The sequence below is a fragment of the Hylobates moloch genome, unplaced genomic scaffold, assembly GCF_009828535.3.
Source record: "Hylobates moloch isolate HMO894 unplaced genomic scaffold, HMol_V3 SCAFFOLD_3, whole genome shotgun sequence".
Lineage (NCBI taxonomy): Eukaryota > Metazoa > Chordata > Mammalia > Primates > Hylobatidae > Hylobates > Hylobates moloch.
In genome coordinates, this window is record NW_026652278.1 from 135,798,335 (window position 1) to 135,822,504 (window position 24,170).

General features: G+C 35.4%; 2 protein-coding genes across 2 annotated transcripts in view; one reads left to right on the forward strand and one right to left on the reverse strand.

Annotated features, from left to right (window-relative positions):
* Positions 1-24,170, forward strand: part of HHIP (hedgehog interacting protein) — a 92,253-nt gene that overhangs the window by 63,936 nt on the left and 4,147 nt on the right. Inside the window, exons 8-11 of the mRNA XM_032147769.2 lie at positions 1,484-1,605; positions 3,752-3,875; positions 4,816-4,946; positions 8,373-8,454. Of these exons, the coding sequence (XP_032003660.1) occupies positions 1,484-1,605; positions 3,752-3,875; positions 4,816-4,946; positions 8,373-8,454 (459 nt within the window). The remainder of the gene's footprint in view (positions 1-1,483; positions 1,606-3,751; positions 3,876-4,815; positions 4,947-8,372; positions 8,455-24,170) is intronic.
* ANAPC10 (anaphase promoting complex subunit 10) overlaps positions 1-24,170 on the reverse strand; it is a 389,020-nt gene that overhangs the window by 3,278 nt on the left and 361,572 nt on the right. The window lies entirely within an intron of this gene.

Sequence of the window (24,170 nt, forward strand, 5' to 3'; positions counted from 1 at the left end):
TGTTTTTTGTTTGTTTTTTTTATAATTGCTACATGACTCTTACGTCTCTTAAGAACCAGCACCAACTCTCAATTTTTTATTTTATTTTTAAAATTTCTTTATTAGCTTCAATGGTTTCATTTTGTTTTTAAGTAATTAATATATATTGTTGGCCTAGAACAGTGATTCTCAATGGGATAATTTTACCCCTAGGGGACATTTGGCAATATCTGGAAACATTTTTGGTTTTCACAATTAGGGTGTGATGGGAGTGAGGGGGTGATGCTACTGGCATTTCGCCTGTAGAGGCCGGAGATGCTGCTAAACACCCTACAGCTGGCAGCACAGCCTCCCCAGACAAAAAATTACCTGGCCCAAAATGTCAGCAGTGCCAAGATTGAGAAACCTAAAAACAATGCAAGCCTGTTTTCCACACTTTCGATAACTTCCAAAATTGTATTATATAACTTCCTTCTTCCCCCAACCCAAGCTCCTCATACCCAGTCCCTCAGTGATTGAAACATTCCACAGACCTTGAACCCCTCTTATGTTCCTGGCTTTGAACCAGATAACAGGCAGGTAGTGATGAATTTGCAAGTCCTACCTCCCCTTTTGGAGCTTCCTGTCAGTGGCTTAAGTCACAGAGATACTCTGGCCCCCAGATTAGGGATGGAAAACATGAAAACAGAGTCAACATAAAAGACCTCGATGTTTGTAGGGACCAGCTTTACTATATTCCCGGAATTAAAGCACATGTTTTCTGTGTTAGAGCAGCCTAAGTTTTAGAATGCAGCAATTTCATGTAAGAAACCCAGAATTAATGTTATAACTAGTACTGTTTTGTGTGGCACAGAGATGAGTTGATGGTGACACTGTTGTTTTTCATTTTTGTTATTTTACCTTAAGTTCTGGGATACATGAGCTGAACTTGGAGGTTTGTTACATAGGTTTACATGTGCCATGGTAGTTTGCTGCACCTATCAACCTGTCGTCTAGGTTTTAATCCCGCATGCGTTAGGTATTTGTCCTAATGCTCTTGTCCCCCTGCACCCTGCCCCCCAACAGGCCCCAGTGTGTGATGTTTCCCTCCCTGTGTCCATGTTCTCTCATTGTTCAACTCCCACTTATGAGTGAGAACATGCGGTGTTTGGTTTTCTGTTCCTGGATGGTGACACTGATTCTTATTCACAATACTTTACCAGTGTATTATACATATGATATTCCTTAAGAGCAGACTAACAATTAAGACACTGTGCATATTTATAACATAAGAAATTATAAATCATAACAAGAGAAATTAAGAAATATATTCCAGAGATTAAGCTTCAACCAAGTAAGCAAACACATCGGACTACTTCCTTCAGTGTTTTCTAGAAGATCCAAACTAAATTGCCACAGGATCCTTGCCAGTCCACAAAGGGCTCCTTCCTATGTCAGGAATCTCCAGTCTGAGCATGGAAAAGATCACAGTAGGAATTAATGTTTATCCCCTCTTGTTATGCAGATGTGCTGTGGATCGACATCCCACCGATATAAACATCAATTTAAAGATACTTTGTTCAGACTCCAATGGAAAAAACAGATCATCAGCCAGAATCCTACAGATAATAAAGGGGAAAGATTACGGTATGTAGAGCATAATTTGCTGATTTTGCTTTAGTTCAAGTTTTGTCTTAGTATATTTAGTAATTGAAGAGAAAAGGATTTCTGAAAAATGAGCATTTGGGAAAGCATAAAAACACTGGCCTAACAATCATGCAGGAGTAAATTGCTCACTTTTTAAAGCTTCAGTGACTCTTACAAGCCCTGAGGGTTCCGTCTGGTTAATTACCGTGGATTGAAAGGTTCTCAGTAGGTCCAAAAAATTTAACAGTCCTTCAAAAGTTAGCAGCTTATATTTTGCTCATCAGAGAATCAAGATGAGTAACTTCTATTCAATAGGGGAGAGCAGCTTGTCTTAACATCTTATATATAGAGAAAAAACAAGTGTTAAAAGTAAGACATTTCTCAATATCCAACATGCCTGTCTCAGCAGTTAGGAAAACTGTAAGTGATTCAAATAAGAATGTAATTTTAAAAAAAATGTTTATCTTAGAGAAAACAAAGTAATCAACTTGTAAAAACAAGTCATGGGAATGGGACATTTAAGCAGAATTTTTAATAACATGATTACTTGAATATTTAGAGAGAACATGTAAAAATATATAGTTGGATAATAATAAAGTTCAAAACACTTAGTATTTTTCAATATTTTAGTATTTATTCCTTTTGAAGGAAGCAATATATCAACCATTATTATGATTCAGGAAACACAGTAGATTAAGATTATTAAATTGATTGCTTTTTCTATTTACTCATTCAATACAGATATTTATTTAACACCAGGAATGAAGCAGCTGTGTTAGTTCATGTGGTATTCAGTTATTTTACTTTTTTTTTCAGGTGTGTGTGTGTGTGTGTGTGTGTGTATGCGCATCTTTTAAAAGCCAAACCAAAGAGTAATGTGATTTGGAAAAAAAAAAAAAACTAATGAGTCACTAGCTCGATGGAATTTTGGCTATATTTGTAGATTAAACAAAATTCTACAGTCACATTAATTGAGGTTAAGCTAAAATTGGTTACAATATTAACAGCACTACATTTATTTATTTTAAAACACATCTACAGTGCTTACTACATGCCAGACCCTGTAGTAAGCACTTTATACTCATTTCCTTTACAGAACAACTCTATGTGATAGGCACTATCATTGGCCACATTGTACAAATGAGGAAAGTGAGGCACAGAAAGATTAATTGTCACACAACACAAAGTGGCAGAGTCTGGATTTGAATCTGAGCCGCCTAACTCCAGAGTTTGTGACCTTAATTATTCAATTATGCTACCTCTCAGTGTGCTCATTATTTAAAATTTCTCTTTTGTACTTTTTTGTAGTCTCATATATACCATAATCACATGGGAGGGGAAGAGGTCATTAAAAATTACTATCTTTTCACAAAAGCTTTTGATAAAATCTGTTGATAATGACTTATTTGGTTTTAAATACATAAAAGGTAATTTTCAGATTAATTTGCAAGTAGCTTTAGAGTTTTTCCATTACAATTAGCATGCAGATATCCAAGTATGTAATGGCCTGCACAGAAAGATAGAGACACAAGACTATACACATGTAATCAGGAGTTATTGAAATAGACTTTGTTATCCACACAACTCTATAAACAGAACATTAAAATATTTTAAATGAAGATATTACTTCACTAAGTTACAACATTTTCACATATAGAATAAATGCATGTTTAAAGACCTTTTATGTACTATGTTTTTATTTGCATTAAAGTGTAGGCTTTTAAACATTTTACACATTTTGACAGAGGTCTGTCTCAATTTACTCAATATATGCAGAAACATTTCTACACAAAACTTAGCATGTAAAGCCTTAAATGTTTTTTTAAGGTATTTTGGTTCAAAGTAATAATCATGAGTCCCAAAATATCCAGATTCTAATTTCATTGAAAACTTGATATGTCTTGAAAATTACAACAGCAAGCATTTGCAGAGCATTCTGATTGCATTAAGCTGTACATGTATGTCCTTTAAAGTTGATACTATTTAGCAAAGACTGTTCTCATTAAATAGCTCTAGCAAGAAACCCTTTGGTGTATCATAGAACACATTTTAGAGTTAAATTACTATAGTAATTTTTGTTTGGTGTACATTCTTTTTACTTTATGAAAATATGTTTCATTTGATCTAATGCTATGTTTCTTTCCAGAAAGTGAGCCATCACTTTTAGAATTCAAGCCATTCAGTAATGGTCCTTTGGTTGGTGGATTTGTATACCGGGGCTGCCAGTCAGAAAGATTGTATGGAAGTTATGTGTTTGGAGATCGTAATGGGTAGGTTTCCTGATACCACAACAGTATGATATACCAAATGACATATCCATTAATCATTTGGCAAACTGCCACAAAATATTCAAATGATTATCTCTTTTTGTGCATCAGATGGGGAATACACATAAATATTATTTACTTTTAGTTCCATAGATATAGTGGTTTAATTGAAGAACTTCCAAAAAGATGCTCTCTCAACAGGCTTGATAAATTTCATGAAATAATTTTTAAGGGCACAGAAGTCTTCAGATGGACTTTTCATATTATTTAGTCTCTTCCCTTCATCCTCAACATAAATTTACCATGACAATAAATAATTTTGTTTTACTTGCTGTATAAATATTTTTAAAATTATATTGGAAGGCTCAAGATTTTTGGTTTTGCCAAATTTTCAGGACTTTAAGCAAGATAATATAATTTGTCTCTATAAGTAGGAATAATACAAAATTAAATTTTAGTCTCAATTTTCAAGGTCACATTGTGGATAATTGTAAGAAACTGTGACGAAATCCAAATTAAGAATCTTGTTTTCCAAGTCACTGGCATTCAGGCATATGGCAGAGCTGATACTCTTGGTCGCTATAAGGAGCTAGAAAAATGTACTGACCCCATGCTCTTCCCCTGTCCCTCTCTCTGATTAATAGCACAGCATGGATTCTAGTCCTGGCGAGGAAGTATCATTCTCTGGATGAAGGGGAGGGCTTTTCTCATACTCAGGTACTTTTAGTGCCCCCTCCAAACAAAATACTATCTTTAAGTACTTTCTCCGCATATGGGAATTTCACAGTACTCACACACATTATGGGCTATATTATTTTTCCCTTTAGAAGCCAGGTCTATGGCAAAGCAATTGTTTGTTATGAATTTTATTTTAAACATTTTATTGTCATCAATAAACAAAAGTATGTATTCATTGTAGCTTTATGGTATGTTTTTGTTGTAGGAATTTCTTAACTCTCCAGCAAAGTCCTGTGACAAAGCAATGGCAAGAAAAACCACTCTGTCTCGGCACTAGTGGGTCCTGTAGAGGCTACTTTTCCGGTCACATCTTGGGATTTGGAGAAGATGAACTAGGTACCGTACAACCTAGTTCTGTTAAGTTTCATTCTCACCTCCTTTTTCAAGAGGCTTTGGTCTGCCCTGAAGAATAAATATAGCAATCTTATCCTCTACTTGTTGGAAATGTAATCTACAGCAAAGATGACCTACTCCAGAGATTAAGACAGTCCAGTTACATATTCTCTACCAGTAACTTTTCCCTGAGGGCCTTTATATTTTATTTTCACACTAGAAATCCTAAAATATAAGGCAGGAAAATGGGAGGCAGGAAAAGAATTTTTTAGTCCTGAAGAGATAATTTTTTAAATGTTTAATGATATTTTTTATTATACATCTGAGTAGTTTGTGTATATTCTCTATCTAAAAACCTTTCCATTTATCCATGTCTCTTGGAATAAATAAAAAAGTTTTGTTGGAATCTGAAACTTGCCTTACCCGCTATTTCCTTTTTATTTCTTTTTTCTTTTTGCCCATTGGGGCATGAAATTTGAGCAAGATGATCTGAGTGCAGATCTTCTTTCCAATAGAATAGAAATTATGTTCTCATGGGACAATCTATGGTATAACATATAATATACTTCTTGGCATGCTTTCCAAAATGTATGCAGCTTAAAAGGCAAAAAAAGAAGTTGAAATTGAAATATGATCAATCAGTGAGTACAAATTTTACTCTCTACTAATTTAAATTACAGAGATCAATGTAGTTTCATAGTGACTCCTTTTAAAAAATAATATTCAAACAAACCTTAACTACTATGCTCCTTTAGCCTCAGAGATAAATTTCTAGGCATAAAGAAGAATGTTTCCCATGTTAATCAGAATATTTTCTCTAAAACTTCAGATTTAGTTTTTTTACATCAAATGGAGACTTCATCAGAAATAGTTTCGTGCCCTTTACTTAGAATAATAAGAGACTTAGACAAGACTGTTGAAATGCATAAGATACATTTCAGAGCCACAGGAATATAACAATTCAAAGAAGAGAATCCAGTCTATTCTTTTCTTGTTCCAGCACTGAAAGCAATTTAAAATTTTTCCTTAACATTCCCCTACCCCACTCAAAGGAACCAGAAAGATACTTCTCCTCACTTACATCCTCTGTAATATAATTTTAATTTCACTGGCAAACAATGATTTCAAATTTAAAAGAACGAGGCCAGGCATGGTGGCTCACGCCTGTAATCCCAGCAATTTGGGAGGCCAAGGCAGGTGGATCGTCTGACGTTGGGAATTCAAGACCAGCCTGGCCAATGTGGTGAAGCTCTGTCTCTATAAAAACTACAAAAAATTAGCTGGGTATAGTGGCAGGCTCCTGTAATCACAGTTACTTGGGAGGCTGAGGCAGGAGAATCACTTGAACCCTGGAGGTGGAGGTTGCAGTGAGCTGAGATCTCACCATTGCTCTCCAGCCTGGGCAACACGAGCAAAACTCCATCTCAAAAATAAAAAAAAAAAAAAGTAAAAGAATGGTTTGTGTCTGAGTTAGAGATGAATGTTTAAATGTTGTGACTGAATAATTCTGATTTTCCCAGACCTTGCTACAAATGATTCATCATCACTCATTATGTTAACATCACCACCATTAGGTAAAATATCCCAAATGTCTGTGTACATTTAATGCTATTTAGAAGCAGAACCAAAAAATAAAAATATATAATTCTGACTCTCCAAAAGCTACAACCCTGTATATATCTCATAATTAAAATAAATACAGTTTCACTGGATTACATTTTAATGTGAAACTTGCTAGCTTTAATTGAAGAACCATATAAGAAAATGAGTAAGTTTTCGCACCTTTTGAAATAAAAGTATTGAGAGTCTGAGACTTTGCATATTTTTTTTAACTATAAAGTCAGGATGAGTTTGTTGTGAGGATTAAATGAAGTAAACTATAAAATACTTGACAAAATAATATTAATTCTTTTGCTTACATTCCTTTGCTTTGTACTTTCATTTTTATTTTTTCTGTTGTGCCTACGTTTTTAGTACAAACTGTGTAAATCCTTTTCAGAAGTAGAAAAGTAGCAGGGTGTGTTTAATGCACAATAATAAGAGAAATATAGACTAAAGGATTTTTCATGAGGGAGGACCAAATATAAATTTTAAAACTTTATAAATGTGTAATTATAAATATGGCTTCTAATTTTCTATTCACATGATCAATTCAACACATAGAATTATATGGAAGTAGTGGTGATAAACCGGGTGGTTTTCTCCTAAAAGAGTACCCCATCTGTTGTATTTCATCATTATGAACACAGCTAGCATCAAGAGTTAGAGTTTAGAGAGTTGAGACTGAGCATCAAGGTCTCTCTCTCTCTCTCTTTCTCTCTCTCTCTCTCTCTCCCCTCTCCCCCAGTGTTTAACATATTTTGATGTACTTTCATATCTTCTAAAAAAGATAAAGATTAAGAAGGCACAACCCAATTTCATGTGGCCTCAAATTATCAATTAACGGTAACAATTTGATAACTGACATGTATCAATCTTGCACAGAAATAAATCAAGATAAAATTTGTCCATTCAATATCCATTCTACAAATATTTATTGAGCACTTACTCTGTGCAAAGCTCTGTTCTGGATGCTGGGGATGCAGCAGCGGATAAAGAGACAAAAGTCTAAACTAGTGTCATGAAATTTATATTGTACAGGAGGAGGAAAATCCAAATAAATTTTTAAAAAAATACTGTATATAAATTGGTAATAAATGCTTTGAAGAAAAATCTAGTAGTGAAGAGGAATTTGTTGGGAGTTGGGGAAGGTGCGATTTTAAAGTGCAGCCAGGAAAGGTGATATTTAAGTACAGCCTTGAAGAAGGGGGAAAAAAATGAACCTAGTGGAGACTCACAGGAAGATGGAGCCTGTAATAGGGGCCTGGAACAGCAAGAACCTGAGACAGGAGCCTGAGCTGGGAACTTGCCTCTCATGTGTGAAATCACAAGCCGGTGAGGCTAGAGAAGAGTGAACAAGAGGGAAAATGTTGCAGATGAGGTTATAGCAGTAAGTGCTACTGTCAGGACTTGCTTTTGCTCTGGATGAGATAAGAAGCTATTGCAGGGCATTGAAACAAAGGAGTGTGATCCAACTTACATGATCTAACTCCTTTGAAAAGAATCACTGCGGCTGGTACGTTGAGAATACACACAGAAGAACAAGAGTGGCAACAGGGAGCTCAGTTCAACAGCTGTTGCCATAATCTAGATGAGAAATAATATTTGCTTGTACTGGAGTAATAGTGGGATATGGAAAGGAGTGACTGGAATCTGGAATTCTGAATGCACTGTAAAGGCAGACATGTGAGACTCTTGCATAATCTTTAGGCAAGTGATTTTCTTGTGGATAGATGGAGATAGATTGACATACAGAATAACTGCCAGGCAATAGGAAGTAAGGACCTGTACTGCTATAAATTTGCTTATTGTTATTTCTTTCTTTAACAGGTGAAGTTTACATTTTATCAAGCAGTAAAAGTATGACCCAGACTCACAATGGAAAACTCTACAAAATTGTAGATCCCAAAAGGTGAGATTTCTTTTTATCCCATTAAGTCAAGTAATTTTCTTCTTCCAATTATTTTAGTTCATTCAATTAATGATAGGAACGTCACAATTAGCAATCAGCCAAGATGTACACTTCTGCCATTTCCATATGCTTAGCGCTGTCCTGAAAGGATTTTCTTTGCCTATCTATGATGACTGATGCCACTATGCAGAACTTTAAAAGCTCATTCGTGTCGTTCTTGCTGTCATCACAGAGAGCATTATATTTATGGAATCAGAGTCCTCAGTTAAAAGCCAGAAAGGGGCCCTGACGTGTGAGGCAGTGGCTTAGGCTCTGGTGTTGGAAGCCATAAACCCTCCTTATTGTTAAGAAAATGAGAAACATACTGGCAGACATGACAGCTGCTTAGTATGATTTTTGTTAAGTAAACAGGTAAGTTACTTTGGCAGTTCAACATCTGAGCCTCATTTGGAAACTATCTGAAAGCTTGCAGTGCTCATGAAGACTGTGGTGACTAGACAAATAAAAACTTAAGTAGGGTTTTGTTATTTGCTTCAGCAAAAGAAAGATTTGAATGTTTTAATCCTTTAAAGAATATGTTTATCTCGCCCCAGTCCTTCCCACTCACCCATCACAACATTTATACATATGTACTTCAGTCATCTTGAATCATCACTAGTCAGTTGTTAATTTCATGGATCAAACCTGAGCTATCAGAAGCTGATAAAATTATATGTTGTCGAAAATACATTAGTCATAAATTTAGAAACAGCTAATCATAACAAAATCTAAGGATTCTCACAGACACGACTGTTGTTGAGCACTGGGACTTGTTACTCTTTAGCCACACCATGCTGCAAATTTCGGATTTCTTCTATACTATTTTCATGACTCCATTTTCAAATTTCAATTCAAGTCTTTTTCAAAAGAATTAATTCTAATAATCTGAAAAGTTTACTAAGGGCATTTTAAAATATTCTTTGTAAATTGTAAATTGTATATGTTTTTCTGAGATTTTGTCCTTTTTCTATACGACAAAACGCTTTTCTGAGGGAAATGTAGGTTGACATTGGCTCAAACAAAAAGAAGAATCAGTTCAAACAATCTCTGGGCAGTATCACATATCACATATCACAGGTTGATAACATCCCTTCTCTATTTAACAGTATACATTTTCTTTCACAGTAAGATAAATATCCATCTATATACTATAGCGATTTTTTTTTCCGCAAGTGTGAAATTAATGACCTCCATAAGAAAAGCAAAGATAAATGAAAATAAAATCAGACCCTTAGGGGATTATTGAAGTTGGCAAGCTTAAGAATAAAAATCAAACTAATGTTAATTCACAAAATAGCGGCATTCTAAAGACTCATAATGAGGTGTAGGGATTTCACTCAGATATAATACAATTAGTTTCAAAACAGTCATTGTTATTCCGTCACACTGTCTAAGTCTACACGTTTTTGCAAAGTACCTGGTAGCATTGTAATGGATTCTCTCTCCTTCTCACAAAAACCTTTCTCTCATCATCTGGATTGTTTAGTCTGTGGCTGAGTTTAGGTGCATTTTACACCTTCATCTATTATTAGTGTCTAATTACCAAGGTTGCCATAAGGGACCTTGGCTTTGTGATCTTAGTTCTCCTCTAGTAGGGTGGTCTCGGAGTGACATACCTGAAGGCCTGACTTCTCATTATGGTGCCTGTTTCTGGTGTGTCATGTCATGTGGGGGGCCCAGGTTAAGATTTGTGTTTGCTTTTCAGAAGGTGGGGGAAGTAACAGAGTCCCAAAGAAACCGTCCTTGTACACAGACATGTGCATAAATTTCAAAATTAAACTGACTATAAGAAAACAAATGTTTTTATAAACATTTGTTGGGAGCCTCATGCTGTTTTGATTTGGCCATCAATGTTTATTATCATAATATTTTTTCCTAGATGAGTTGAAGTTCTATATAAGCAGACACTTAAGTATGTGAACAGGATTATTTTGGAAACAAACTAATCACAAGCATAGTAGTGTTCAGGATGTCTGTGTTAGGGCAGAATTGTTTTTCTAAAATTTTTGAGGTGGAATTTTAAAAAAGAATCTTATCAGCTAAAAAAACAATATATAGACACGTTTTGTTATACCAAAAATCAAACACAAATTAAACTCTTAGGTTAATTGTATTCTCATACCAAAACCCCCAGGTTTGCTAGAATAATGTTTTCAGAATAACTTTTAAACATCAGTTGATTTGTGGCCCAAGAAGAGAAAAGCAGCAAACTATGAAATTTTTATTTTCTGTATTATATGTCATAGAAGTTACATTCTTACCATAGGATTTATGTTTTGCGTATTTTTCCCTACATGTGCACACACACAGACACACACAAAAACACACACATACACACAATGAGGGAGTTTAGAAAACACAGAAACTATATATGCAGTATCTCTTAAATCATTTTGGCAAAAACAGATAAAGTTCTAGTATTACCACCTCAGTCTTTAAGGACAATTTGATCTAAAGCTGTTAAGTTACATAATCATTTACATAAGTTCAAATCAATTACAGTGTGAGCAATCTCAGAAAAAGATGGTGAGATATTCTCTTGTAAAAATTAAATGCCATTGTTTAGCACGAACAGAAAATAGAAAACGCCTAGAACTCAGGAGTTATTTAAGGAAAAAAAAAACAAAAAAACTTCCAGGCCAGGCGTGGTGGCTCATACCTGTAATCCCAGCACTTTGGGAGGCCGAGGTGGGTGGATCACCTGAGGTCAGGAGTTTGAGACTAGCCTGGCCAACCTGGTAAAAACTCTGTCTCTAGTGAAACTACAAAAAATTAGCTGGGCATGGTGGCGGGTGCCTGTAATCCCAGCTACTTGGTAGGCTGAGGCAGGAGAATCACTTGAACCCAGGAGGAGGAGGTTGCAGTGAGCCAAGATTACGCCATTGCACTCCAGCCTGGGTGACAGAGCAAGACTCTGTCTCAAAAAAAAAGCAACTTCCGAGGAAACAGAAAAGGAATTAAGTTTGCCTACATGTTAGGACATTGTACACACTCCTGGAATACCTTCAGGGATTGAACAGTCACATCTTATGGCAGAGCAGAGTTAGGGTCAAATCAACACCAGTCACCCAGTTGGCTCAGCCAACCCACAGGATTCAAAAAAGTCTCTAGTACTGAATTCAGCATGCCATAGCCTGGGGGATCCTCCAGCTAGCAGTTCTGGAAAACAGATTTAGATGAACTGAGCACAAAATCTTGGCAATAACTTTACTTTCACTTAGTAGTGCCATTTAAAACTAGTCAAGATTGGGAGCAAGTCTATCTAGGTCAGACAGGGAGTCAATTGGTCTGGTCTCTAAATCTTCCTTAATGTAGCACTCAGCATAGATTATTTCACCATACTGTGCCCCTTTGTCCATCAAAAAATATATAGAAGGTGATATTTCTGTCCCTGCTACATTCTACAGAGGGCTGTGAAGGTGTTTAAATAATCTATTTTAAACACATTACATTCTTTAGTAATTTTTGTGTGTTTATTCCAGGCATTTCAGGATTATTTTCAGGTGATCTCTCAACTTTTAAGGTTCCTTTAGTTCCAAAATTGGAATAAAGACATCTATGGAGCTTCTAAGAATGCTCAATAGATCCAGGCGTGGTGGCCCACGCCTGTAATCCCAGCACTTTGGGAGGCCAAGATGGGAGGATCACTTGAGGTCAGGAGTTCAAGACCAGCCTGGCCAACATGGTGAAACCCTCTATCTACTAAAAATACAAAAAATTAGCTGGGCATGGTAGTGCAGGCCTGTAATCCCAGCTATTCAGGAGGCTGAAGCAGGATAATCACTTGAATCCAGGAGGTGGAGGTTGCAGTGAGCCAAGATCACGCCACTGCACACTGCAGCCTGGGCAACAGGGCGAGACTCTGTTTCAAAAAAAAAAAAAAACTCTCAATACGTACTTTTCAAATTATACCTTGGATGCTCTTTGCTAAATCCTTTCAGAATTACACAAATGTTCCTAAGGGTGGAAATTAAAGAATTCTGACAAAGTTGTAACTTCCAAGATTTATTTTTATAGAACACAAATTTTTTCATAGAATTGACAAATATTATTTAATTTTTGTTTCAGATGAACTTAAACCAAATGACTTTTTTTGAAACATTTCCAGGGTTTATTTCTCTAGGAATTTGTAAAGGAAAATTATTCTCCATCATGTTGATTTAATTACTATGTACCCACTCTTGCTATATTTTAACATATCATTTATCTGTTACCCAATCAAGTCACACAGACCATTCCCTTAATAAATCTATAAATTAACAATGCAAATTCCAGGCTTGAGAGGTCACTTTACATACATGTTGTATCCCCAATCTCCTCTGTGACCAATATCAAAAACTGCCCCTCATTCCTCTTCACCCCATGGCCCACTTACTGCCCTTTGTTTATTGTTTTCTTAATATCTTCATCCTACTCCTTATTAGGCTGGATGCTAAAGAGTGCTTTTTCAAAAAAATCACTTCATAAGAGGAAACCAGTTCTGTTTATCCTTTGCATATGTCTCAGGGAGCCAGCAGGCAGCTCTGCCACCCTAAAGAAAGTTACACATAATAGAGCAGCTTTAGCCCAATAAGCCAGTCTAGTCCCAATTCATCAGTCAAAGTTTTATGCAAGTGGCCCCCCTAAGTTGATAAATTCCCACAGTGCCTGTTGACCCAGCTGCCAAGTCCTCTTGCAGCAGGTGGTGTTTTCATGGCCACCCTGACAGTAATACAAACTGTTTAGCAGCTCCATTGACCTTTCAGCTATTAACAGGGATACAGGCTCCACTAGGGACTAGTTTTCAAACATGACAGAATGTCTTAACACTAGAGGTCATGAACAAGTATATGCCCTATAAAAGTCCATTCAGCATGGTGGATTTGAAGAATAAGAGGCAAGGAAACATTTTCCACATTTTTGCTATCGTCATTATTCTATGCATCCAGTAACCAAAGATGAATATACATGTATCTTCCTGACTATATTTTATTATCAGTATATTAGATTTCCTGTTGTGGTGCACAATACCTTTTCAACTAATAAATCCCTACTAAGCTGCCATATAGCATCTGAAATTTTAGAGATATACTACAAAAGAATTGGGCAAGATCAAAGTTGAAACTTCTAATGAATGGATGAGCATGCATACATAATAGATGGTAGCAGCCTGAGTATCACTAAAATTTTATTCATACTTTAGTAAGATTTGCATACATGTACATGTATACAGACACACTGAAACATACAGGTAACACATGCAATGTTATGTAGAGCTGTACCTATTTCAAAATAAATAGGTGCTATTATATAATAATTTATGACAAAAACTTTGTGTGACCATGTTATTTTAAAGTGTTTATGTCTTATTTTTAAAAAACATCATATGCTTTTATTCCAAATGCTGACAGATTTGTATTTATAAAATGCAAAACTACTTCTATTTCTCCCCTACTTGAAATCCTTCACTGATCTCCCACAGCTATTAAAGATGAATCTAAACTCTGAATTTTTCCCCAACTTTAAGGTATAATTGACAAATAAGAATTGCATATATTGACAGTGTACAACATGATGTTTTGATAAATGTTGTGAAATGACTGAGTCAAGTTAACTAGCATATCTGTCACCTTACCTACTTATCATTATTTATGGTGAGAACATATATCAGTCTTCTCGTGTGTGTGTGTGTATATATATATATATACACATATATATGTATAAGTATATAGATATATATATATGTGTGTGTGTATATATATATATATCCTATTTCCTGGAAATGTGACATATGACCACAGCATTCAAAGGAATTTTCTCTTTTATACTAAGTAGTCTCTCTTAAGCTATCAATTTTGATACTTAGAGTATCATCTTCTTTAGTAATTGGACAGATTGCTATGAAAACTTGACTGAATTGCCACTTCAAACTGGCATTCATTTAAAAAGCTATAAAATGGAGAATGTGAATGGTGAAGAATATATTCTTCAAAGTGAGACTTATATATTGAGTCAAAAATTCTTAAAAGCATTTTCTTTTCAATTAACATGGCCACCACCACTGCCATGCCCACCACTACCTCTTCTAGGACAATGCTAGAAGTCTGATATTAGTCCTTTTGAATATCTTATACTTTTATAGTAAGTTAGTATATCAGCAGATATTGCAGTACCTTAGATAAAGACAGATTTAATGTTGCATTAGATATGTCTAAAACAGTCATGCAAATTTTTTGAAAAGATGTTTTCTAGAGGAAGACGTAGCTTATAAAGAAAAAAACTGCATCTTAGCATCATTTTGTTACTAGTTCATTTTGGTTGTGTTAAAAAATCTGTTACTTAAATGACTTAGGAATGATATATGACAAAGGAATGATATATGAACATCAAAATTTGGAAATTCATCAGGCTAGTCATCTTCAAAGAGAATTTGAACTGACATTCCTGTGCGCTTTTATAGGAAAGAAACTTGTTTTAAATCTTTTCTCCTTTAAAGCATTTAGTGAATCTTAAATTTCTACCTTTGTATGATATGAAATTAAAACACTGGTATATCTATTGCTTTATAAGTGGGGAAATGGAGCTAAGAATTTATTTTTTGATGATTTCTAAAACAAAAATACTGCATTCTTTAAGTCTTTTGAATTATGTTGTAATACAAGTGTTATTATTTATTCTGTGGGTGTGTGTGCGTGCGTGTGTGTGTGTGTATTTGAGACGGAGTTTTGTTCTTGATGCCCAAGATCGAGTGCAATGGCACGATCTCGGCTCACTGCAACCTCTGCCTCCTGGGTTCAAGCAATTCTCCTGCCTCATCCTCCCAAGTAGCTGGGATTACAGGTGCACACTACCAAACCCGGCTAATTTTTTGTATTTTTTGTAGAGACGGGGTTTCACCATGTTGGCCAGGCTGGTCTCGAACTCCTGGCCTCAGGTGATCTGCTTGCCTTGGCCTCCCAAGGTGCTGGGATTACAGACATGAGCCACCATGTCCAGCCTATTTACTCTATTTGTTAATATTACTTGTCATTCTCCTGGGCTATTTTCATCACAATAAAAATAGATAAAATCAGAAAAAATTTCTCTGGTTATATTGTTACTAAAGCAATACTTGTGTCTAACATTTTTATCAATTATGGTTTATGAATTAAGTATTTAAATTAAAAACTTGATTTTGGACATGAAATTCTGAACAGAATATATTTCCTTCTTTATATTAGGAAGCAATGGCATTGGCTTTTTTATTATACCCTAATTATTTAGTTTTTATTTTTGTGTCATATCAGAGTAAGTACAGATATAATCCAAGATTCCTGATTTCATTAAGTCCTGATTTCATTAGAAGCATTTTTTGTATGTCTCCTGTGTTCAATATATTATATTTGCATTATGTGCTACAGAGGGAGAGAATGAACGGGAAGTTGGTCCCATCCCCTAAGGAGTTTATTTTTACTTTAAATCAGGAGATTGCATATATTATTAAAATGTAAAAAATATTATTTGAGGTAAAACACTTTGAAACAAAAATACTGTACCATAACACTGTACATTATAAATTGCCAAATTAATGATCCAGAACTTATTGATGTAGGTAAAATTCACCATGATTTGGTTTCCCATTCAAGTCTGTTCTGCTACAGTGCAGATTTATTTAACACTAATAAGCTCATATACAAAAGAGAATATCAGCACAACATGAAAGTAGTTATGTAGCTTTTCAAGCAAGACGTAAAGAGAATTATAAGGAAAGGAACATGCCCTCAGCCTAGCTGTTGCACAGGCAGAAAAAGCCTTCTCAACTGAGCCGTCAATGAAAAGTAAGTGCCTGTACTGGGTTTCCCTCTTTCAGGATGCATCCCACAGTCTTCCATGGCTCTCTTCAGGGTGCACATCCTCTTTTCAGAGTTCCACTTCCATCATTATTTTGTTTTGTGTGTTTGTAATCTCTCCTGAAGCAACCTCCAGCTACTTCTGAGCTGCTCGCTTGGTTGCCCAAACTTTCTTCCAAGATACCAGCTTTTGCTTTCACCACTGCTTTAATTACAAAGCTGCACAGATCTTGAGGGGTCTGCCCCAAACCAATTCTTCCCATAAGCCCTTGTCTTAGTCAGCTGAGGTTGTATAACAAAATACCTAGGTGGCTTAAACAACAGACTTCTGATCGTACTGGAGGAAATCCAAGAGCAGGGTGCCAGCATGGTTGGATGCTTGGTGAAGGCTCCATTTCTGGTTTGCATATTGCCACCTTCTCACTATATCCTAACACGATGGAGAGAGAAAGAAAGCAAGCTCTCTGGTGACACTTCTTATAATGGCAATAACCGCATCATGGGGGCTCTATCTTCATGACCTTATTTAAATCTCACTTCTTCCCAAAGACCCTGTCTCCTAATGCTGTTATTTTGGGGGTTAGGGCCTCAATATGTGATTTTGGAGGGAAACAAGCAGTCCATAACAGCCCCCTTATTTTAAGTGCCATTTTGTGGAATACAATATTTTTCAGGAACACGTACATTGAATTACAGTAGAAATGCCTATTTTTCTATATTCACTGCTCATATTACAGTTGATCAGTTTCTAAAGCTAGGATATTGCAAATACAATACGACAAATACCTAAGGCAATTTGATAAAACTGGACCTTGTCTTTTTATCTAAAAGCACATGACATTATTATTCAGTTTCATTAATCTTTTCTCCTAGGTATTCCCTGTAAGATATTACATAACTTTTCATGTCCTGAATTTCCCATGGAAATATATGCACTGAGTTAAGTCGATAAACCAAAGTTGATACAGGAGATCCACATGCCCTTTTAGTTATTCGTGTGCTGTGGTGTTGATGTTTGTATAGTGAGATTAATAGGACCTGAAATATGGGTACATTGTTACCTTTTTTCCTAAAGTAAGAGGGCCAGTTCAGTGGAAAGAACACTGAACCAGGAAAGAGTTCCAGAATTCTCTGTAACTAGCTGTGTGAAAGCCACTTAATCTCTTCATACACTTTCTGATCTTTTAAATTTAAGAATTACAAAGCTGACCCTCTCTCATGAGAATAAAGTTAAACTTGAAACATGTAAGTGGCTTCATTATTTGCTTTTATTATGGTTGCATCTTTAACCACAGAAGAAAATTAGATGGATTATTTGTGAAATTTCTGACAACGTTATTAGGAGTAGACAGTCAAACCTGTGGCTCGATTCACTAAGTTACTACTGCTTTTGCCTCTTTTGAAAGGTTTAGTGCCAACTCAGTTTCAAACTGCCTAGGTATTAAAGCCAAGTAACACTATTTCTCAGTGAGCAAGTGAGTTCAACATGTGAGGAAGAGACTTTTAAATCTCAGAAATCCTCAAAATGAAGAGAATATTAGTCACAAAGAAGACAGCCAATGCTAAGCCCCACTTGTTTTCAGCACATTTCAGGACAAAGAAATTTCTAGACACTATGTAAAAATAAGAACATTAGCTTTATCCATCCTAAACTCAAATTTTAGAAATATTTAGTACAAATTAAAAATTAGAATATGATTTATAAGGTACATAAATTCAGAGTTATCCTTGAATTCAAAGGTTTTTTTTCCTCTTTATTCTAGTATCAGAGTTATTTAAGAATACACAATACAGATATTTCTGCAGCCTACATATGCTATAATGTCAAGGAAGGTATTCCTTAAAAATGAAATGAAAGCAGTAACTCTTAAAACATTTAATTTCTTGCTGTACTTCAGATAGTACTCGAAAAATACATTAGGAAATGTGTGTTGCTGTCAATACTGCCATGAAGTCCCAATGAGATCAACATTACATGGTTACACAGGAAGAGATTCCATTGGCTCCATTCTTCTACCTGGAATATGATTGTATCATAAATATATGATTCCTCAGTGAAATTGAGTTTGTATAATGCATTGTTGTTTTTAAAGCTGCCTACAAAATGGCTATGTGTAGTCTCAAAACATGCGGTAAATCCTTCAGAATACAGCATTCTGCTCCTTATAAGTAAACTGACAATGCAGAAAGAAGCACCGATATGACCAGGAAAAATTCAGTGAACAGCCAGATTAAAGACAATTACGAAGAAGAAAAATAACAGTTTGTGTACTGCCTTCGAGAAAGGCACTAAAATGATTAATAAAAAGATGACACAGCAAGTACTATACTAGCACTTATTCCTATTGCTAAAGCTCCACAGATGGGAGACAGTAAAAATTTATCCCATCATAAGAAATTTTTCACTTCCTTACCCTTTTTTAGGTAAAAGTGATGAGTATTGGCTTAAAAATGATGAGTGGTCAAGGATAATCACTGTGTATCAAATTGCTTACAGCGTGAGGAAATTCATTAAACCATAGAATCTGCTGTGGCATTCGAAGACTGCCTCCTTGTTCAGGGCAAGGACTCCACCCAGCTGGAAGATTTCAGAGCATTCTGTACTTGGAAGTGCCTGAATACACTAATTAATGGCCACATTGATTCCTTCTGGCTGGGAAATGGACCTAATTTAGAAACAGGCCTCACAAACTTGAATATGCATGTGAGTCACCTGGCCATTTTGTTAAAGATTCAAAATCAGTAGATCTGGGGTTAGGGCCTGAGATTCTGCATTCTGTGGAATGAGGATTTTGACTTACCAATTTTTCCTAACTCATGAGAATGAAAGAAAGCATGGAAGAAAAGTAGTTTTTTAAATGTTAGAGTTGCAAGGGTGCTCTTTTCCATGTGTCCCAATGTGTCTGTGGGTAAAGGAGTAACACAGCTCTTATGTCACCTTCCACCCTTAAACATAAAGCTGTCTAAGACAGGCTACAGAATTATTACATCCTCTAATACCTCCATCAGGATTTCATACATAAGTATCACTCTTGATCTGTATATCTTGTTTTACAATGAAATGAATTCAAAATCTGGACACCTCACAAAAATTTCAGAATGAGCTCCTTTCCTTTTTGTTAGACAAAATAGATTTCTGCAGTGCTCATTTGGAAGGGTAGTCCTGCTCAGACAGGATTTATCCTCTACCTCCACACAGAATCAGAGGACTTCTCATGTACTGATTTATTTGTTCATCCCCTAAATTAAATATCATGAAATGAAAACCGTTCAGAATACCACTACCCAAAGACATTCACTGTTGGTCTTAGCTATTCATAGAAAGTCATCACCTCTAATGGATGTTATAAATAACTTATGCTTCTTAACTTCCTTTTTTTCAAAAAAGTATCCAAATCTTTATACTACTACACAAAGCAAGCCAAAGTTGGTTTCTAAGAAAATTTTTTAAATTTCTGAAAACTGTGCTTTATACATTAAAGAATGTTGGACAGTTTTTTGCACTAGAGTTTTAGTGTTTCATTATTTGTCATGCGTGAAGGGATTAGGAAATATGTTTTTCTGATTTAAATTAAGTTCAAGGGCTATGGGGATAGCTGTCAACAAATAAGCTAGATATATTCTTTTTTATAAGCCTAAACAACCTCTTGGGTAAGTTTTCTGTTTTGAAAGTTACTCTGACTTCATTTAGTAAAGTGAAGGGTCCAAAAGTTTAAAGAGTTATTGTTTAAAAGAAGAACGAGACAATTTAAAAGATTCTTATTAGATCGTACATTAAAGCACTCAATTTTCCAGTCCAATAAAAATAAGTATGAAAATGGGTTAACGTGTCACAGATATATACCCTAAAGTTTTGTTTAGATTCTATCTAGGTGTGTATATGTAGTACTTAAGTATATGTAAGATGGTCTATTTCAACATGACAATAATAATAAAGTCTAAAGGTGCTGTTTATTCCTTTTTCGTTTCTCTTTATTTCATGTAAAAGGGCCCTGTTCTTTTCAGTAAAAGGAAGAATGTCACCATTACAAAGAGTTATTGGAGAGGAATGATTGGAATCACCAAAAATCTTTGTCAGATGCTACCAAATATTAGAAAATTGAATTTTAATGTGTTGACTTAATTCCTATCTGTAAGAGAAGACAATCCTATCTCTTTATCTCATGCTGACCTTGACTTCTTAGCCTTCGGTTTATTTACTATGATTATAATTATTATCAAAATGCATCTTTCAGAATGAGTATAACTGTACCTTGGAAAAAACTTTAAGACAAGTTTATTTAGGCAATAGAGAGAAATACAGTAAATGTTTTGTGTTTATGATATGAAAGTATAGCAATTAGATTTTAAGGATATCCCTACCCTGAATGGCCCATATTTTCCTAGTATCTTTACACAACAACATAGAAGGGGTGCAAACACCCTTTTAAAATTCCATATTCTTATTAATTTCATTAATTCAATAGATTTTTATTAACCATCTTCCATGTGCAACACATTCTTCTAGGTCCTGGGGAGCCACAAGAGATGAGAGGAAATATTTGTCCTCATGGAGTTCATGTTTCAGAGAGTGTATTTGAGAAGGTTACTACTATATAAATTCAATTTAATTTATTTATTTTATTTATTAATTTTGAGATGGAGTTTCACTCTTGTTGCCCAGGCTGGAGTGCAATGGCATGATCTCGGCTTACTGCAACCTCTGCCTCCTGGCTTCAAGCGATTCTCCTGTCTCAGCCTCCTGAGTAGCTGGGATTACAGGCACCCAAGATGACACCCACAATTTTTGTATTTTTAGTACAGACAGAGTTTCACCATATTGGCCGGGCTGGTCTCAAACTCCTGACCTCAGGTGATCCACCCACCTCAACCTCCCAACATGCTGCGATTACAGGTGTGAGCCACCGTACCTGACCTAATTTAATTTAATAAACATTTATTGACTGACTATACAGGATTTTCCTAGTTCCTATGAATACGAATACTTGAAGAAGACAAAATACATGGTGGTATAAATGTCATCTCTCTATAACATCCCTTAAACTAGTTGCCTCCTCATCTGTATTTCTATGATACTTCATGTGTGCCTGTATCATAGCAAAGATCACACTGCATTATACTTTTGGGTATGCATGTTTGTCTTATCCTCAGTGGTCTATGTAAGGCTCAGGACCCTATACTATTTATGTCTTATCTCCCTGAAGAGCGCAATACTTGCCCAAGTAAATCATTGGACTTGAAGAGGATTGAGTATGTAGCTTCTGCCCTCAGAAAACCTTCAGTGAAGAAGGGAAAAAAATAGATAAATAGCCTATTCCTGAAGAGAACCCTATAAGAGACAGGCAATCTTTTAGGTAAATGTTCATATTAAGGGAGCCCTGATAGAATAACAGTTTAAAAGAGAGAGGATTGATTTAATATAATAAGTACAGAATGTTATTTATCAACTGTGTAGAACAAAAAAAGATAATTTCTCCTGGTATTTAAATAAAACTTGAGGGAATTACAATGTTTGTATATTACAGCCACACAGTCTTATATAAATTAGAGTAAACAAGCCCAGGTGTGAAATAATTACTACATCTGCAGGTAAACAAGCATTTACCAAATCTTAGGGAAAAAAAAATTTAGAATCTTCTCCCTAATCTGAGTTTTCTTATGTTTGAATGTTTGGTGAAAAATAGTCAAAGCATCAAATTGTAGTATCAGCAGGGAAACAGGGGTCAGACACTCTTCCCTAAAGAATAGCCCTTCAGTATCAGATTCCTATTTATCATGTCCTCATTCCTTTTCCCAGTGCCCATAAATCAGTGTTCCTATACTTTGCCTTGAACAGGCAACATCTTCTAGTTGTTGTTTAACAAAGTTCATCTATATTCATGACCTAAATGATGCCATCTCTTTGGATTCACCTATTCAGGCATAAACCATTTCGTGGGGTAGTATGTCAGAGTAGGTACCTGCAAATTTTGCATTGCCTATAACATGTAATAGATTTTTGACATACACTATTTCTGCATCTCTTTTCTTGAATGAGTCAGAAAGTGGGTGAGCAAGTGAGTAAGGAATAGAAATTAGATGCACAGAATTCTGCAATTTCAACTAGAATATTTGTTTACTGAATGCCACTCAGTGGCCTATGACTCAGAAGAATTTCATGGCTACTGAAAAACTGCCCTTCTTGTGGTCAGAAATGCCACCATTGTCTCATAAACAAAATAAGAATTTTAAATGAGAAAGAAATAGAATATACTCGGGATACTCAAGAACAACAGGAAGAAGGCAAAGATTGTGTCCTTACTTTTCTTGGCCTAGCCATTTAACATTTTCTCTACCTTATCCCACCCCACCCTTACTCCCAGAAAGACACTTTTGAGGAACATATGGAAACTGTTAATGTTTTTTGAATAAAAATATGCTTAGTGCATAGAATGTCTGAAGGGCCTTTCACATAAATTGACCATTCCTAGATTCAAATAAGAGGCTGAATAGATTTAAGGGAGTTTTCTGAATTGTCATGTTAGCTGCAGAACACAGCACTTTCGACATAGAGTGGGACTTTTCTTTGGGGGAAGAGCTAGGGAAGCCACCGTACATTTTAAATATTCTTGTTTTTAACATATATGGTTTTTATATGGTTTTGAGTCATTGTAGAAACAGCCTGAGATCAGGACCCAAATTATTATCACTGTTCATATTGCCATAGGGACATAACAAGGTAACCTATCTCAAAAAAGCTGAGTCTGCAGGGCTTAATTATTTGCTTATCTCAGAAAGCTCTGTAATTTACCTCTTGAGGTTTTGACCTGTAATGATCACCTTCTTTCTATGGTACTTAAGGTGTCCATTTGCTTGGCTATCCTAATGCTGTTGATTTGACTGTCAATGAAAACATTTGTTTACATTCCTTAACTGAAAAGAACCTTCTCACCACACTGTGGCACAGGTAACAGTGACTGATAGGAAAGTGCCACTGCATATTTTTTTCCCTGAAGATTAGGTAATGAGCAGTTGTGATCACGACTCCAGCCTGACCCAGCTCAAATGACATCTTATTTTAAAAACAGTAAGAACCATAAAAATCTTCTGAAGGCATCTTGGTTTCCACTATAAATGATGGCAGTTGTAGAACAATTAAAATCTATGACTTTTTACATTGCAAATAAGATGTTTCTGTTTGTTACTTTTAGCATTCTTTTTCCTTATAGCAGGACAAAATCAAATTATTTATATATACATATATAGTCATTACATATATGGATCAAAATGAGATTATATGTATATGTAATCTTCACATATATATGGATCTTTCTGTGCATGGAGTTTAAACTTCGACTCAATAGTATACACACATATATTATGGTTACCTTTCAAGAAAAATCAGTCTAAAAATATTATCCCAAAAGAAATATAAAATTAAAACAAAAATAAAACTAAAAAAACACACAAAGATTCCAAAGCTTTTCAGACTACAAGTCATTTTGATGAATGCCTTCAGCCCTGAACTACTGCCAACTGTGTCAATAACAAGTGAAACTATCTCAGACACTACTCCTAAACATTTTTGTAGATATAGGGGGCAAGTTTTAAGATATGTATACATCTTTACTTTAAATATTGCAATTGTTAGAAATTCATACTTACCAAATGTGAAATATCAATTTAATTAAAGATAGTTTCATCAATGGGATTTGATCAGGATAAAGTTTCTTAGAATGTTTAATGTGTTTAGTTGGGTTACAAACTGGTTAGTTTGTTTCCTCACTGGTATGTATTTCCTATCCTTAGAAAGTTGTAAATCTGACTGAGTCACTTAAAAAAAAAACTCTCAGACGATGGGCGGCCGGGCAGAGGCGCTCCTCACTTCCC